Source organism: Motacilla alba, chromosome 1 (genome assembly GCF_015832195.1).
Source record: "Motacilla alba alba isolate MOTALB_02 chromosome 1, Motacilla_alba_V1.0_pri, whole genome shotgun sequence".
Taxonomy (NCBI): domain Eukaryota; kingdom Metazoa; phylum Chordata; class Aves; order Passeriformes; family Motacillidae; genus Motacilla; species Motacilla alba.
Window position 1 is genome coordinate 46508906 of NC_052016.1, and position 17597 is coordinate 46526502.

Consider the following 17597-nt stretch of genomic DNA (forward strand, 5'->3'; position numbering starts at 1 on the left):
CTAAATGCTTTTAAATTTATCAGCACCGGTGCTTCCTTTCTGTGCTGTTTTTGAATGCCATCCGTGAGGGATGGACTAACTTCACACTAGATGTGTTTGATAGCTTTCTGTGTTAAATTGATGCAGGGTTTTTCCCCCCCAGAGAAAAGCTGTTACCTTTCTGGTGCAGAGCACTATAGGATGCTGTTGTTTCTTGGCTGGGGGTTTGAGGCTCGGCCAGCAGCTGGTGCTGGAGGTTCTGTGACTTTCTGGCACCTTGAAAAATGATGAGGGATTTTTCTTCACCTGGGAGGCAGACGTAGAGATGTGTAAAGCAAGACAGAAGAGTAAGACACTTGGAGAGAAAACAACCTCAAACGAGCAATGGCAGCTGAAGGCTTCAGAGGCTGAATCCATGGGGAAACCTCATCTGGCAGTGATCTCCCTTAATCCCAGGGCCAAGGTCAAAAGAGGTGTGATTCTCAGGATGAGTTAGAGATGTTCTAGGTAAGGTGTGGTGAGGACTTGAGCTGCAGGATGGGAAGCTTCTGAAGGAGGGCTTCTGGCCACCTAGCACTGGAGGTCTGATGTGCATGGAAAGGGGAAAATCACAGAATCACAAAATGGGTATGGCTGGAAGGGACCACAGTGGGGTCATCTGGTCCAACCTCCCTGCTCAAGTGGCATCAGTTGCACAGAGTTGCATCCAGATAGTTCCAAAATATCTCCAGTGAGGGAGAACGCCCAATCTCTCTGGGCAGTCTGTCACCCACACAGTAAAGAAACTTTTCCTCATATTCAGGTGGAACTTCCTGCGCATCAGTTTCTGCTGGTTGCTGCTTGTCCTATGGCTTAGGTCCACTGAGAAGGGCCTAGCTCCATCCTCTTGACACCCTCCCTTCAGATACTCACAGACATTGATAAGATCACCTCTCAGTCATCTCTTCATGAGTCTGAGCAGGTCCCCAGCCAATTCTTGTAAGAGAGATGCTCCAGTCCTTTAATCCTCTTTGTAGCTCTCTGCTGTATCTGTTCCAGGAGCCCCACATCTCTCTCATACTGAGGAGTCCAGAACTGATCAGCTCCCAACCCCTCCTGAGAAGAGCATGCTGGAAAGATGCATGCTGTGAAATCAGATGTGCTGGGAGATATGGCAGTCTCAGGACTAGGTACCCTGCCTTGCTCTTTGGCAGCATGGTGGGACTGTGACAGCACACCGCAATGTGCATCACCTTGACATGACCAAGTACTGGCCCTTCCTCACAAGGAAAAGGCACCCTCCTCTTCATTTCCAGGGCAAGAAATTCTCCATACTTGGAGATACTCAAAAGCTCTCTAGACATGGACCTGGGAAATGGGCTGTAGGTGGCCCTGCTGGAGCAGGGGATTGGACCACATGAACTCCAAATGTCCTTGCTTAACTCAACCTTTCTGTGATTCTGTGGCTACCCTGCTGCTCTTGAAACCCACCTTGACCCCAGTAAAGATGATCCACATGCATCCACTGGGTACTCACCATGTACGGTGCTGGTGGAAACTTGGGATAGGAGGGTAAAACTGCAGGAGCCCAGAGAGTGGTTTTTATCAAGTATGACTATCTCCAATGTAGATTTCTGCTGCTAGGAGACAGGTTCTTGGAAAAAAAAATCCTAGAAATACAAAAATGCTTAAAAACTTATGCCTCACTGGTTCTGGAATGGGTGGCACATCAAGTGGTTGTCCTCACTGGCAGTGAGGATCACATTTTAAAGTAGTCCATGTGAGTTCTCTCCACTTGGTGTCAGAATAGAGACTGCTCTGACACGCATTCACCCAGAGGAGTGTCTTAACAGGGAGTGGGCATAAAGCCAAGAGCCTTCCTTTGGCTGCCTCATTCATTACCTGATTGTGGTTAAAACACGTCAAATAACTTTAAAATGTATTTTCTGTGATGGAATTTAGACCAGCTCCTTTTATCCTCTTGGTTTTCCTTCTCTTATTCCTTGAACAGAGTCTTTCCTCAGTGGCATGTGCCCACCTCTTCTAACCTTGGCAAACCCTCTAGATCTTAGCATTTAGTGAGAAAGAAAAAGCTCCCTTTCTCAAATAACAAGTTGCGGCCAATTTTAGGGGGAACTGCTCAGACACCACTTTCCTCTGCCCAAATGTTTAGACATCCTTCAGTCTGGAAAAGATTATCCAAACCAGTGCTTATATCACCTTACAATTCCACTCTGCTTTCCAAACATAGCACAAGACATGATTACTCCATCCAAGGTAGACTAGACAGACAAAGGATATGAGATAGCAGAACAAGTAATGGAAATATGATTTCTTCTCTTGCCTTCCTCCCAGCTGGTGAGTTTTCAGCTGGATCAGACCCCTGGCCTAAGTCAGGCACAGCTGTCTGGTTTGCAGTGCCAGGTAAGACAGGCAATAAGACCAAGCACAGGTTGGAGAGGTAGAGGACAAGGCCATCCCAGTAGCACCTTGGATTTATGCTGTGAAGTGATTGTATAATCAAAGAATACCAGGTGAAAAATACAAAGCCCTGGTCAAACCAGCCACCTGAACAGCAGGAGTTATTAGTAGAAGAGCAGCATATAAAGGAGTATTATAATAAGAACATGCTGAGACAAAACACCAATATTGTAATAAAGCATCATCAGGATAAAAATCACAGAGAGGCAGGTCTGAGCAGGACTTCCAGGAAGACAGATACACCTCACTTCTGCCCAGAGGCAGGGATAGTGGCTCTTGTTCACACATCACCCTGTGTGCAGGACCAACTCATCCTAGCAGCCTTCCCAGGCAACTCACCCCAGTGCTCTGCTGCCCTGGAGGGGTTTCCTCAGTGTCTAATTAGATTTCCATAATTTAAGCCAAAGGCAGGCATAAGCAGGAAAAGGGCCTTCTAAGGGTCAGACTGAGAGTTTCTTGCCCACTCTGCAGGGGCTGAAGGGGGCATCCAATGGAGGATCAGTGGAGTTCTATTCCTTTTTTCCTGCTCATCATGTCTTCCTTGACCTCTAGTCCTGTGTCCAGCCTGTGTTGGCTTGTCCCAGCTTGCTGTCAACTGCAAATGTGAAAAGCTGTCCTTGGATTTTGCGTTCTTTGTAGAAACGCTGTTTGGGACCAGACTCATGAGAGGTTTTTGGCATCACATCATACCATGAGTAACTAACCTCTAAGAAAATTTTGACCAGACGTGCATCCATGTTGTCATATTTTATTGTAGCCTGGGTGTTGATATCTTGCATGTAGTGACACTACATGACACAGTACCCGAAGTCACACTTAGACAACAACACATTCAGCATCTGCACCTTCTCGTTCATCTACCAGGTTTATCACCTCATTGCAGCAGGTCAGATGAGACTGACAGCTCTGTTCTCGCTGAATCTGTGCTGGATGGTTCTCATACTCTCCTTTTATACATGTTTGCAAAAATTTTGGTGATTCCAAAGCTTCCAGTGATGGAATTAACAATGAATGGGAAATCCCTTCCTAGCTCTTCTTTCTCTCCTTGTCTTAAAGATTTGTGCTCTGCTTTGCCATGCCCGACCTTTGAAAACCTCTCTGTGGTCTGCTGCTGTCTAAGTCAGTGCATAGCTCATCTGCACCTTGTGCAGTAAGAACATTTCTGATGTTTCTTGGAGAAGTACCCAGCAAGGGAGGCAAACGTGACTGAAGGAGAGAGCAGCTTCCATGAAAGCAGGCTCTGAGTAAACTAAAGCTGAACTAGGTGGAAAAGAGATGCTTGAAGGAAGGTACAGTAGCAGTACAAGAATTATGAATGGCATAGGAGTAAGTGCAAGAGAGACATGGACAGAGGGACATAGTGGACCTAGTCCAGCAAAGAGCCACAAGGATGACGAAGAGACTGTGGCACTTCTCCTGTGAGCAAGGGCTGAGAGAGCTGGGTCTCATCAATATGTATAAATACCCATAGGAATGTTGTAAAGAGGCTGTAATCAGACTTTTTCAGTGGTGCCCAGTGCCAGAACCAGGGGCAATGGGCACAGAAACAGAAACAGAAACACAGGAGGCTCCCCCTGCATATCAGGAAACAGTTTTTTTCTGTGATGGTGACCAAGCACTGGCACATATTTCTCAGGGAGGTTGTGGACTTTCCATCCTTGGAGTTGTTCCAAAGCCATGGGAAACAGGCTCTAGGTGGTCCTGCCTGAGCAGGGTGGTTAGACCAGATGACCTGCAGAGCCCCTTCTGACCTCAACCAGTCTGAGGCTCTGTGAAAGAGGGAAAGGCTTAAAACAGCCCAAAGGAAGCATGTCTTCACTCAGCACACAATTCCATTGTGCAGCTTGCTGCCACAGAATGTCCAGGGTGCCAAAAGTCTGAATGGGCTCAAAAAGTGATTAGAAAACATCACGGGAGAAAGGTCTATGAAGGACTCTCAAGCTTGATGATGCAGCTCAACCTTCTGGCTCAGGAAGGGAAATGGGATTATGTACTAGAGCAAACAGCACATATAATATTCTATGAATTTTCTCAGCAGTCATCTACTGTATAGGACACTAGGAGCTCTTAAACTTTGCAATAATCCAATGTGGTCCTCCTTGTCTTAGGTCAACAGTGACTAACCAGAAGACAAAAGAAAAAAAACAAACCACCCTTTCCTTTCTTCATCTCCTCTCCCACAGCTTTAGCTGCTGGATTTCAGCAGATATGAATCAGATGGTGACTGTTGTGTTCCTTTTGTTCTGTAAATGATTTAAACAGAACATTTCACACTTGTTTTGTGGCCCAGCAGAGAAATGCTACATTTTCGCCTTGGCAAATCCTGAGGTGGAATTTCTGGCTATGGAGAAAATGAGATCAGGGAGAGAAAAACTATCCCAACAGAGGAACATATGCAGACTACTTTTCTGTCTCTCCCGTGCTTGGCATATCTTCTCCCCATTTTCCATTTCCTCATCCTTCCTCTCTTTTCCACCTCCTTCCCACCCCACTGGCATTTTTTCTGCTTGCTGCTTAAAGATGATTTAATTGAATATCAGAAAAAAAGGAAGCAGATGGGATAAAAAATGTGAGGTGAAAGCCCCCAGCGCAGAAAGCTCTGGGTAGAGTAATGAGAATGTGATGAAATAGAAAAATAAAGTGGGAGTGGGGGGTATGAACCTCACTCTGCCAAAACTGAGATGAATATGTATAGGAGATGCAATATATCAGTGGAAACCCCTAGGACCTGAGCCTCACATTTCCTGACAGCCTACCAGAGGAGGAATTAGCTGGCTGTGCTATTTATAAGTGCACCCTGGGCATGGTCAGCTGCTGGAGGAGGTTCCCCACAACAGCAGCTTGCAGGAAATACTGCTTTGGTGATACTGTCTGCCTGGGGAATAAACACACCCAGAAATGAAATCCCATTGGATATAAAAGGGAAGGAAAGAAAAAGCCCTGGTCCCTGCCCTGTTTCTTCCCACTGCTTCATAACCATCCAGCTGTTTTTTCTTTCTTGTCCTGACCTCATCCCATACTGGAGCAAATCCAGGGAGAGAGTGCTCCGCTTAGCTGTCTTCTGCCAAAAACCAAAGAGGTCAAGTTATAAGAGAAAAATGAAAGCTCTTTGGCAGAACTGGAAAAACAGATGTGCAGAGATATTTCTGCTGCCTCCAAATACAATGCTGCCTATGAAATGCGTATCAGAGGCGATCTGATAAATGTGCACAGTTGTCGTGGTAGAAATCTTAACAGTGGCTAATTATTTAGCAGAATGGGTTCCTTTGGGGCTCCAGGTTTACTGGAGCTGAGTTTACCGGCTGCCAGGTTACAAGATTACTTGAAAACCTTCTGCAGATGTGATTTAGAAAGTGGTGCTTCAATGCTGCAAGAGGATCTGCCTCTGCCCAGTAGCTAGAAGTCTCAGCAGGGCAGGTAAAGCCTGGAGCTATCAAGAAGAGAGAGGGTATTCTCCACCAGATATGGTAAGAGTATCTTTTATGTCAAAGGCTTTGTGGCTTTAATTTACTAAATTTGCCTGGGTGGAATTTTCTATGCAGTGTATTCATATTTCTTGATTCAGCTCTTGCTGTGGTCTCAGCATTGCAGGGCAGCTAATTGTGCCATCCCCAGAGGTGGTGTTAACAGGGCTGGACCCCTCAGTCTGCCCATCAGCCACTGTTAAAAGCAGCAGAGACAGCAAGAAGTGGAATTGTGTGCAGGCATTTGGGGTTGCCGCAGTGTCAGGCGGAGCGGGACAATTATTTGTTTGCTTGCAGCATTTGGAATCTGTAGGATTACACGCGTGGTTGGCTGCAAATGTAACAAACATCAATACCCGTATGCGCTCGTGGTTTGGGATGGCTGCATCCCTGCTGCAGGGCCTCAGAGGTCCAGCTCCAGGTCTGCCAGCAGCAATTGCTCAGAGCTCCCCAGCCAGCAGGTGTTTGGGATGCAGCAGGGATGCTGAGTGATGCAGGGGCTGCTAAGGACCAAGCTGTGGTGGCATCTGGAAATGCTTCTCCCTTCCCATGCAGCTCACCAAAATGCTTGGGATATCCACTTGTTTTCCCTAGCAGGGTATAAGAGACACGAGATATGTGGATAATGCAGGTCTCCTGAGTACATGGCTACCAGGGAGAAGCAGGAGGAAGGCAGTGAAAAGGGATGGCACTGTCATATCCTGAAAAGAGATATCACTGTCATAGCATATCTGCTGACCTTACAGCTGGAGTTCTGGTGGCACTTGGTGCTGGTTGAGCAGGTTAGAACCAAAAGGAGTGAAAAAAGAACTTCTTTCCTACCCCAAATTCCTTAGAAGAATGACATAAAACAAACAAACAAACACACAAAGAAATATTAAAATATTGGAGCTATTCCCAAATTGAGGGAATGATAAATTTTAATAAAATATATAAATAAACAAAACAATAAAATTATTATGAAATTTATTAAAATATTGGAGCTGCAAAGAAGAGAAGCTTGGGTGGCAGTTGCCTTGCCCTCCTGGGCAGACACAGCTCCCCAGAGGTTATCAGATGTATCAAACCACAAGGGGTTAGAGAACTCCCTCTCCAATCTGCCATCCTTTGTGGCCACTTACTGGTTTATCAAATCAAAATGGAATTGAACAGGAAAAAAGATTTTGAAAATCATGTGGAAGTATACACCAGAAAATGAATAACATGAGAGAAAATTGAAACCATACTTTTACTTCAGCAGAAAAAAAAGGAGTCTTTTCCTTGGGACTATGACAGCATGGTTCACCAGGTCCTTGCAAGTCTACTGAGAGACAAGCTGGCAGATAATTTCTTTTCTTGATATATTTGTTCTTCTCGCACCAAAATCACCACTTTCACTAGGTGAAAGGGGAGCACAAACCCTGGGGCCAGAATGAGAAACAAAAATAAACCCTTGAAGAGGTTGAATGTGCTTGGCCAAGGGCAGTACAGCCAGATTGCACCCAGGCCTCCATGACACAGACTGGGAAGCAGAATAACCAAAATAACGTGTCCCATTTTGCCCAACCAAATGATCTAGCTGGAACATGACAAAAAGTAGTGCTTGAATTGGCACTTTGAACTGGACTCAGTGGATTGACTGGACAGCAGTGCCCTCATCCCACTTCATCTGGCACAGTGAACAGGCACTCAACAAGCAAGGGCAAAATTTCACCTTCGTTTTACAAATGAGCTGGTTCATGGTTCATCTGTGCTTATAAGCAAAGCTAACCTCTCTGTGGGAGGTAGGAAAAATCTGAAAAATCCAAGGCAAATTCCTCTTGGGGACTAAGGTGTCTAACTCTTTTGTCAAGGTTCTCTATGACTTTGCAGAGGATTTAGGCATTCGAAAACCTGAATTTTGGCTTAATCTTCTCCCACATATTCAGGGCATCTGCAGATGACAAAGGAATGGAACATCTATCTCTAATCCAAGTCTAGTACCCTCAGCCTGTAGTTTTTCTCCTGAAGTGGTCGACAATGTGATGATTCCCCTTGCCCCCCCATCTCAAAAAACATCTTTGCAATTCACTGCTCCCCTGTTTGAGCATAACCCCAGCCTGTATTAGGTGACTTCATGGAGACAGGTAAAAGGTGTTTCAGTTCAAAGCTTCAGAGAGACATGACAGCACCTGACTGGCACATTGTCTTGCACACAGGCATGGAGGGAAGGGCGCCTCTGAGGATCCCCAGCTCACGTGGCAAACATCATTCTGGGGTAACTTCTGTCATGGGAGATGCTCATAAGGTGCAGGAACTGAGGAACCAGAGGAACCTGATTTCACTACCAAATATTTTTTCCTTCTTTGCCTGTTTCCATATCCTATTGCTTCCCTCTGTCTTGCATCTGAGCAAAACCCAAACTCTGAGCAAAGCTGGGTTTTGTGATGCAAAACAGCAATGCCTCAGGCTGCTGTGAACCACAGCACTCTCCCTGTGCCTGGATCTGCTGGGAGTCCTCTCTGCATCAATCCAGTCGTGTGGCCATGGCACTGGGCCAGCTCCTGTCTTGCTGTGCCCCTTTATGGGTCTGTGGTGACAGTGAGTGGTTTCTTCTTCGGCCTGTTGCTGCATTTCTTCCTACCTGTCTTTATCCATTTGGCACAGTATTGAGGAGGAAGAAGCCACCCATCAGTCCCTGGGAGAAAGAAGTACAACTACAATCGACAATCCTGGCATCACTGGGCAGCTTGCTGGACTGAAAGAGGTTGAAGCACTGAGATGAGGACACCCAAGCAGTGTCCTGGCAGTGCTTTTCCTCCCAAAAGATGCCTACCCTATGGGGCAGTGCTGGGAATACGATGTGTTGGGACTGCCAAACCCGGTCTGTGCCCACATCATGGCTGCAGGGATGGGAATGAAGTGCTGGGCAAATACCAGAGGAGCTCTTCTGCCACGTCCACTCTGTCAAACCCCTGGCAGCAGGGTTGGAGTGGTCTGGGGAGATGGAGCAGTGGGTCACTCCAGCCCTAATGAACGCTCATCCCGTGGAGCTGGTGTGCCAAACCACAAAGACGTGTGATGGAGCAGGTGGGCAGCAGGGCAAGAGGCTGCGCTCAGGAATGTGCCGCTGAGTTTAAGAACGAAATTATATCCCCGGTCAATCCCCGACAGCCGTCGACTCCTCCATGCTCAAGGAGAAGCTAGAGCTCTGGGAGACGAGGAGGATGCCCAGGGTTAATTCACGGGCTTGGGACTCGGCGTAACCCCCACTAACTGTTCCGCAAGGGACCAGGGAGCCTGTGGCGGTCTCTAGGTTTGGATTTAGATCCCGAGCATCCCCAGACACGAGGTGGGGCAGCCGCGCTGCCACACAAGCTCACCCCGGGCGTACCCTGGTGCCTTCAGTGTCTCCAGCCCGGGGCGCACAGCATCGCCGAACGTGCCTCCCCCCCCATTCCCGACAGGAGGGGCGAGAGGGGCGGGTAGCGGCCGCCCCGCGCCGGGAGGTGCCTGGACGGGCCCCGGACCCGCCCCGTCAGCTGCCCCCGCCCCGGCTGCGCCCGCCCCGCTGTCCCCGCCCCGGCCCGGCCCGCGGCGGCCGGCGGAGCGCGCCCGGCGGCGGCGGGGAGCGGCGCGGATGGCAGCGGTGCTGCCGGGGACGGCGGGGCGCGGAGCCGGAGGTAATGGCGGGGAAGGGAGACGGTGTCCGTGCGTACATGTTCGCGCACACGTGTGTCAGGCTGTGCATGGGGGGGGTGGGGGGGTGCGGGTGCCCTTATCCACGTGTGTGCCGGGGAGCGCGCCGGGGTGTGCGGGGGTGCCGCGGCGGGATGTCGCCTCTCATGCCTCCCCGTGAGTGCTGCCGTGTCCTGCCGCCCTCCCGGGAGGATGCGGGAAGGCCTTCCGCCGGCTCCCGGAGCCAGCGCACCCCGCTGCTCCCCCGGGCTGTAGACCCCGCGGGCGGTGCGGGAGCGGGGCCGGGTCCGTGCTCAGCCGGCCCGCCGCTCCGTTAGAGCCGAGCCGCCGGCCCGGCGGGCGCCGCTGCTCCCGCTCCTCCGCGCCCAGGGTCCTCCCTGGGAATCTTCCCCGCTCCGGGAAGGCAGAGCGGCGCGGGGCGCGCCCCGAAACAGCCCCGGTCAGAGCGGGGTGAAGGAGGAACGCGCCGGGGGTCCGCCGCCCCGGCGCTCCCGGGAAGAGCGAAGCGGCGGCCGGGAGCGCGGGGAATGTTTCCAGCGGCGCTCGGAGCGGCCGCTGCCGTTTCCGCAGCGGCGATCGCGGCGTCCTCGCGGGTCCCCAGCGCCGGGCTGTCACTCGGAGCGGCTCGGGAGCACTCACTGGGGACAGCGGCCTCGTCCCGTCCCGTCCTGTCCCGCGGGTGCGCGGAGCGGCCGCGCCGGTCGCAGGGGACACGCAGCAGGGGCTTCCCACGCCGGGAGAGCGCTTTCTCACGTTGTTGTTGCAGGAGGATGGTGAGAGGGAACTTTTTTATATTTAACCTTTCTACCCATGCAGGGAACAAAGATAAACTCCGGTTTGAAAAAAAAAATCAGCATTGGAAAGAAAAAAAACCAAAAAACAACAAACCCCACGACGTGAATTTAACCCGAATCCTTCTGCCAGGTTTTGTGATTCATAGCTTTAAGTACAGGAAGGTCGCTGCTTGGGCTTTTTCCTCTTTCGATGGAAAGCGTTTTTTTTCTCTTTCCTGGTGCTGTGCGAGCATCCCGGGAGCTGTGGGCAGCTGCCATCAGAGACCAGGATCTGGTGGCTGAGGGTCTGCAAGGCCCTTGTGCATCCATTGAGTTCAGGTTATGTCTTTTTATGCATAGAAATAAGCCTAAAAGCTTCCTGAGAGAAGGGTGGCAGTGAGCATGAGTGCTATGAATTTTCCTGAGCACAGCTAGCTGGCAGCGCCATTCCTGCTAACAGGTGTGCATGTATATTGTTATATATAGATACTGAATATATATCTAAATAGATGTAGAGGTATGTTTATGTATTTTTATGTATTTACATAGATATAGACATATATGGCTGCATATGTTGTATATAAATAATATACAGACCATGTGTGTATATTTACTTTTATACATATATATGTGTGTATATATACATAGTCATTTCTAATGGCCAGAAAAGCTTTTCCAAGGGTTCTATAAATACCTTATCCAGGAATGTCCAAGTGGTAAGGGCAGGGAATATTGGGTTGGCAAGACCTCATAGTAAAACTCTCTCTGAGGCTGTCTGTGATGGGTGCATGATATGGCCCTGCATGGAGGGTCTGTGTCCTGCCCAGCCTTCCTCATCTCCAGCCATGACTGGGGCAGTGGTGTGAGGGGATGAATTCGGGGAGGCTGGTTTTAGGTTGTTAAATAGGGGAGGTATGTACCCCACAGTGCTGCTGGGGCTAGGCTTCCTGGTTTCCCCAGGCTGTGTGGGGCCACTGGGACCCCCCCCCAATCACCTGCATGTCCATTCTCATTTGTCCTGATGTCCATCGCTCCGCTTTTCTCTCTGTCAGTGTTTGGCAGGGGAAACTTTGTTTTCCCTCTTCTTTTGGAAAGCACTCAGCTGCTGGAGGAGGGCAGCTTCAATCCAAAGAGGCGTGTGTGGCCTCTCCTAAGTCCAGATATCTGCAGGGTTGGTGACAGGCCTGAGGGCAGTTTCCAAGTCCTGGTCTCCCACAGCGATCTGGACCAAGCCCTCTGCACATCAGTCCCTGGATGGAGGGATGGATGCAAGGATACAGCTCTGGTGCTCCTTGCAAGAGCTCCTCTGTGAGGAAACGCCAGCACAGAGCCAAAGGCTTTGCATTTCTCCAGCAAAGACACACCTAGGGAGGTTGGAAGGGATCCCAGCAGCAGCCTGGGGAGGGTCAGACACAACCAGACTCTTCTGGTTTCAGGATTATGCGGAGATGTCACTGCTGACCATTGCAGCTTTCCTTTAGGAAGCGAAAGCCTGAGTCCACGGTGCCTTTTTTTCCTCACTGATAGGCATGTAACTCGCTTTAAAGGCCAGGTCTGGTATAAATGTTATTTGGTGCTAAGGCAGGAGTGTGTGCCCTGTGCAGCCTTCTTGTCCTGGAAACCATTAGGAGGACAGCTGCATACTTGGATTTTCACACACGGACTATCTGCTCATGTAATAGTCCCAGTGGAAAGTTTAGTGCTCGGGAATATTTTGCGGATTTGAGAAAAATCCCAGGAGGATTTTTGGTTTCATATAGCAATTGCTTTTTGGCAGCTTTGGGATAGATGTAATCTGGTCCCCATTTGTGTCCTGAATTTTTAAATGGAATGGCCTGCCTTCCACTCGGGGCAGAAGTAGAAATAGATGGAAGTAGAAAATAATAGTAACAACAAGAACACTTCCTCTAAAAAAATAAATTCTTAGGGCAACTTTTCTGTCCAAATGTTGCATTTAGGAAATGTATATATCCATTTTTGGTCATTTTAGTGACTTTTTGAGTAGGTGAGATGCTACTGTGGGTGTAAATTTCAGATAAATCTGTAGAAGCCAGTGAAACTGCTCCAGGTTTGGATTGGTGCAGTGAGAGCAGGGTTTGGCCACACAGTAAGGTGTAACCCATAAGCGGCAGGAGGTCCTGCAGCATTTGCTGGCTTCCAGTGGCCTTGTCCAGGTCAGATGTGTTCCACCACGGTGTGTGGCTGTGGTTTTCCTGATGCATGTCTGTCCCACATCTTGAAGTTGTAGCACGTCATTTTTGTGCAAACCAGGCGATGAGAGCCAGCATGTGTCAAGGCAGCACCGGCCGAGGAGAAGGGTGATCTACAGGGAGCATGACATGTCTCAAGGACACATAGCATGGGGTTAAATAATTGAGCAGCACTTGGGATTATCTGCTCTGACCGTGTTGGTTAACACAAATATAAATGTGCTTTAAACAACAGTAACTCCAGTGGTCAAGTCTCAGGCTGGAAAGTAATGTCATTGTTAGTTAAATTTAATTTAATGAATGATTTAATGATTTTAAATGCTTTTAGTGAAATTCCTCCCTGTGATGGCTACCTGGGACAGACAGAGGATCCCTGCAAGTGACACGTCCCATTCCCTGGGATGTGTCCTGCTTGTAACCAGCAACATTTTGAGGCTGGCTTTGGTATGATGGCTCCACACCGGTGGCTGTTGCTGTGATTTTCCCTGTTCTAAATCTGAGCTGAGCCATCTGGGAGCAAGAACTACAATTATCTTGTTAGCACTTTTACGTATAACACCTTTATTAAATTTCTGCATTTTAAAAGTGCTTGAATATAAATTGCATGTAATGTTTTATTAATGGAAGGATCATAATTGTGATATATATTCTGGTGGGAAGGAGGTTTAATTTCTTTTTGCTTTAAGTTATGACACTTAAGAATTGTGCAAAGGCTCTGCTTACTGTAGGGTTATCTTAGTGAAGAACGAGCAGTTCTTCACATAGATCAAGTGAAGAACTGTAGATCCCTAGAATGGTTTGTTGCTTGTGTTAAAAAAATGGAAAAACTCTAGAAATCCATACGATAGAGTTCAATGCCCGCCTTTTCAGTTAGAGAGTACTGTACAGCCTTTGTACTATTTTTGTTCTGTCCTTATCCCAGGCTCCTTTGTACACTGCAAGCTTGTGGGAATGACTCAGGGAGAAAGCTATTTAACCTAAAGGACACCACTGGCAAAAAAAAAAAAAATAAAAAGGATAAAGAGCAATGTCCATGACTGTGAGTGGGAACCAAGAGGAATATTTGTGTGTGTCTGACAAAGAGAGATCCCAAAACCTCCTCCAAATAGGGTGAAAAAAATTCCTCTTCTTCAGGATGCTGTTTATTCAGTTGAAGAAGGGAATTTCATAACATGGTTGCTTGAAGTAACAAGTACTACGACTGAATGGTCCACAGACCTAGGTCCTATTTCACTTCTGGTTAATTAATGGATGGGCTTAAATATCGGAGTGACACAGATCGTGCTTTTCTGTAACGTGATCATTTTTAAAGGCAGTAAGTACAGCAAAATTTATCATGGCTTAAACTCCTGCTCTACAAGTGTCTTGTCTGTAAGTTGTAGCTGATTGATGATTTTGCTTTTTTCCCCCAGTAGGAGAAGATTTCCTTCCCCAAGAATTTATGTGATGCATTTTTATCTTGGAGGGTTTTTTATTGCTTGGAAATCAGAATTTATAGTGTAGTGAAAATGTCTGCAGACAGTTGCTGGGCTGACAAGTGGTGTGGCTGTAGCAGAAGTGTTGTCTCACTTGCGAGCTCCATGTCAGCCTTTGTATTTCATTCTTTTACCGGGAGTTTCTTCCCCTACTTTCAGCTCTGAATAATACTTATCCTTTCATCTCCGAGCAGCAATGCTGACATGAGCTGTCATTGTGCCACTGGCACTTTGATCAAAGCTAGAGTTTCAATTATTGATTCAATTCTTCGAATAAATTTGGGCTGGCTGTATTTGTAGACTCAATGTTATAGCTGCGAAGGCAAATGCATAGCTTGTAATATAGAGAGACCTTAAAAATGCACATATTCTTGCAAAGCCAGCACAGCTGCCTAAGGATTATGCATCTTTTCCTCCATCAGGTTAATGCCCAGGTAATGTTTGGCACCTGGAGGTGTGATGAGAATACTCTGCCTGTATCCTGCCTCTCCTCTGGGGTGAGCCTGGGTCGGTGGGGGAGAACCAGCATGTTATTCTAGCATTATAAAACCTGTTACCATCTGAGATGAAAGAGTGGTGGTGGGCACTGTTTGCCCCTACACGCCAGCACACCTGATTTCCATTGGGAAGGCGGAGAAGTGCGGGCATCTGAGGGGATCGCCCGGGGAGGCAGGCTTGGCTCCACTCTTTCCTGTATCCATCTGATCTCATGCCAGGTTTGGGAGCTGCTTTCAAAGCACATTTGCTTTGCTTCTCTCATAGGTTTTATTCTCTTCTGCTTTGGTTTTTGCTGAAGGGAAGCATATATGAAAATAAGCACGTGAGGCTGAAGTTTCATGGAGAATGTTCATCCTTGTAGGCAGTTAAATTTGGACGTGTTAGCACAGTTCTTTGGGAGAGACGGGATTTGGCTGACTTCATTGCCTAGTCTCATTAGTCTTGCTAGTGCTTTCTTGGACAATACACTTTCTGGAGAGTGAAATTACATTACCAAGGATGGGTGACTCCAGAAACTCTTCTTGAGCAGTGGAATAGCACAACGTGGATCCTGGGGCTGATACTGGGATGAGGATCTCTTTCCCCTGAGCGGTGAGTTGCGGAGGCGTAGCTCGTTCTGATATTCCTGCCAGGCACAGGGGTGCAGCTTCTCTCACTTTCGTGTGGGAAATGAGAGGTGCTGCTCACTCACATCTGGTGTGCATTATGCATGTTGGATTTTTGTCCTGCAAGATATTGCTCTGCTCCTGTGGAAATGATACTAGTGATGCTTGTTCAGTCCTCACAGGGCTCAGGAGCCCTGGCAGTGGATGCGAGGTTCACAGGCAGAATTATGGGGTGTGAGGATGAGTCAGCCACCCCAGAAGTGACCTAGAAAACTTGTGCATTGACTGGGGAGCTGCTGATGGAAAATAATCACCAGTGGCTGCCTGCGCCCCTGCGCTTCATTGGAGCTGTGGCTGCAAAAGAATCCCAGTGCTGTTGGAGGTACCAAAAGCATTCCTTGTGACATTGTTAGGAGTCCAATTTTTATACTTAAACCAAGAAGCGAGACAACGTGAGTTATTTTTTTCTGTGCCAAAGGAAACTCAAATCTTCCTCCCAGTTTTGGGAGAGTGGCATGGCTGTGTGGCTGGGGTATGGCAATGCCTGCTGTCAAGACTGGGCCAGTGCTTAGAAGAGAAAGTAGGGTTCATGGGCCAGGATGCACATGGAGGGGTGTCCAGCCTTGACAGAGGTTCCCTGTGACCCTCTGCGGGGACTGGTTGGTGCACCATGGGCAATTCATGGCACAGCCTTTGTGCAGCCCTTTGAACCGTGGAGTGCTTCATTGTTCTTTTGTTATTTCCCTAAAATAATTCTCTTCCTTTTTTTGACCTGAAATTTTTATGCAGCAGCAGGGCAGAGAAAGTATTGTGAATGTCAAATAAGGTATTTGTCCTCCTTTTTAGCACGGCTGTGGTACAGAAGGACAGATATGGGCTTGGAAATGATGTAATTTTTCTCCTGTCATTTTTGGACTTCCCTTACATGCTGTAGCAGGGTTTATAGGAAAGTGTAAAGCCTCCTTACTTACTTTTTAATTTCATATGATTGCTTAGGATCATATTTGAAACACTTCAGTCTCTTTTGAACCACTCGGTCAGTAAAGTACAGATCAAAAGAGAAATTTTTGAAGGTCAGCTCTGTGGTTTTGTTTGGCTGGGTGGCTTTTGGGTGGTAGAGGAGGAGTCATACATGCCAGCAGCATGGGCTGTGCTGCGGGCAGCCACATTATGTTACCTGGGTGGGCAGTGGGTGTGATGCAGAAACTCATTACCTGGGCTCTGCCTTGAGGTGTTGCCTCTAAATAGCAGCAAGCTGTGTTTTCTCAACTGGCATCTTCTGGTGTTTTACTGAAGACAAGAGTAGTAGTACAGTTTGGCTGTAAGAAAACCATCTTCTTTGAGTGTTTGTGTGAATTTGTTTCTTGGGAATGCTGTTACTGCTTTAAAAATATGGCTTTCCTCTCATGTCACAGCAATGAGCTTCCTATGTGGTTTGCTTTAGATCCTTTTCAAAACCAGACTGAAGCCACATCAGAAACAGGAAATATTTAAGTGTTGCTCCACTGTCTCTGAGTCCTGGCTGACTGTCTGGTGTTAATCTTAGCAACTGATTCATTTGAATAGTTCTGAATCTTCAAATGAATTGCACTGCTGTGCAGTAACCTCAAGGATAATGCATCTGCTTCTGTACAGTGGAATGCATGCTTATCTAAAAGTAAAGGAAAACAAATGAATTGGTGTCAGGCAGTCACTTAGATGTAGGAGAGTTGGTAGAGATGCAGAAATGAAGGCCTGGAGCAGCTACCCAATTTAGCAAGGACTGAACTGGACCAGAAATATGCTCATGTCTTATAGAGATGGCTCTAAGAGACACTAGATACATGGCAATTGAAGGCACGATGTCTGTGGACTGGGCTGCATTCTGGGGCTGAGGAGGCTGGGCTGTCTTTGGGAGGGCGAGAGCAGAGGGCACAGCACAGCTGGCAGCTGCCTGCAGGCACCTACACGCATGATGAGGTCAGTTCTTCTTGGCTGTGGCAGTCACAAAACATGGGGCAGCAGCTGCGGCAGCTGTGGTTTGTGGCTTGTTTGGGCTAGATATGGGTAAAAAGCCATTCTCCAGGGACGCACCCCTCGCTGGGTGATGATCTTCATTCTAGGCTGCCTTCAACTGGCTTCTTAACTCCTGGCTGCTGGGCACCACTGCTCCGGCACTAGGAATCAGTTATAGGGATGAAAATTGCTCTTCTGGTGACCATTGTAGAGGAATGAGGAGGTCTGGGAAAGGAACAAGTCCCTAACCATTGGATGGGTGCCTTGCACCATGTCAGAGCTGGATGTAATAAAGCCTTTCCCTTCCGAGAGGGGAGCTGGGATTTAGAAGGCTCCAGTGACAGCAAGGGGAGAAAGAAATAAGTTTTGTGCCTTGCTCCAAATGGCTTGTGAGGTTCCACTAAGCTTTCAAGTGGTGCCTTATTGCCCATGATCTGGATTGTGGCTGTGTGCCAAGCACTGATCTGTTGGCAACTGCTTT

General features: G+C 48.0%; 1 protein-coding gene across 1 annotated transcript in view; it reads left to right on the plus strand.

The window, feature by feature from the left end:
• The first annotated feature begins 9488 nt into the window (after positions 1–9488).
• The window catches only part of AMOTL1 (angiomotin like 1), a 53228-nt gene continuing 45119 nt past the window's right edge, over positions 9489–17597 (plus strand). The window contains exon 1 of the mRNA XM_038130996.1: positions 9489–9544. Within this exon, the coding sequence (XP_037986924.1) occupies positions 9502–9544 (43 nt within the window). The 5' untranslated portion in view covers positions 9489–9501. The remainder of the gene's footprint in view (positions 9545–17597) is intronic.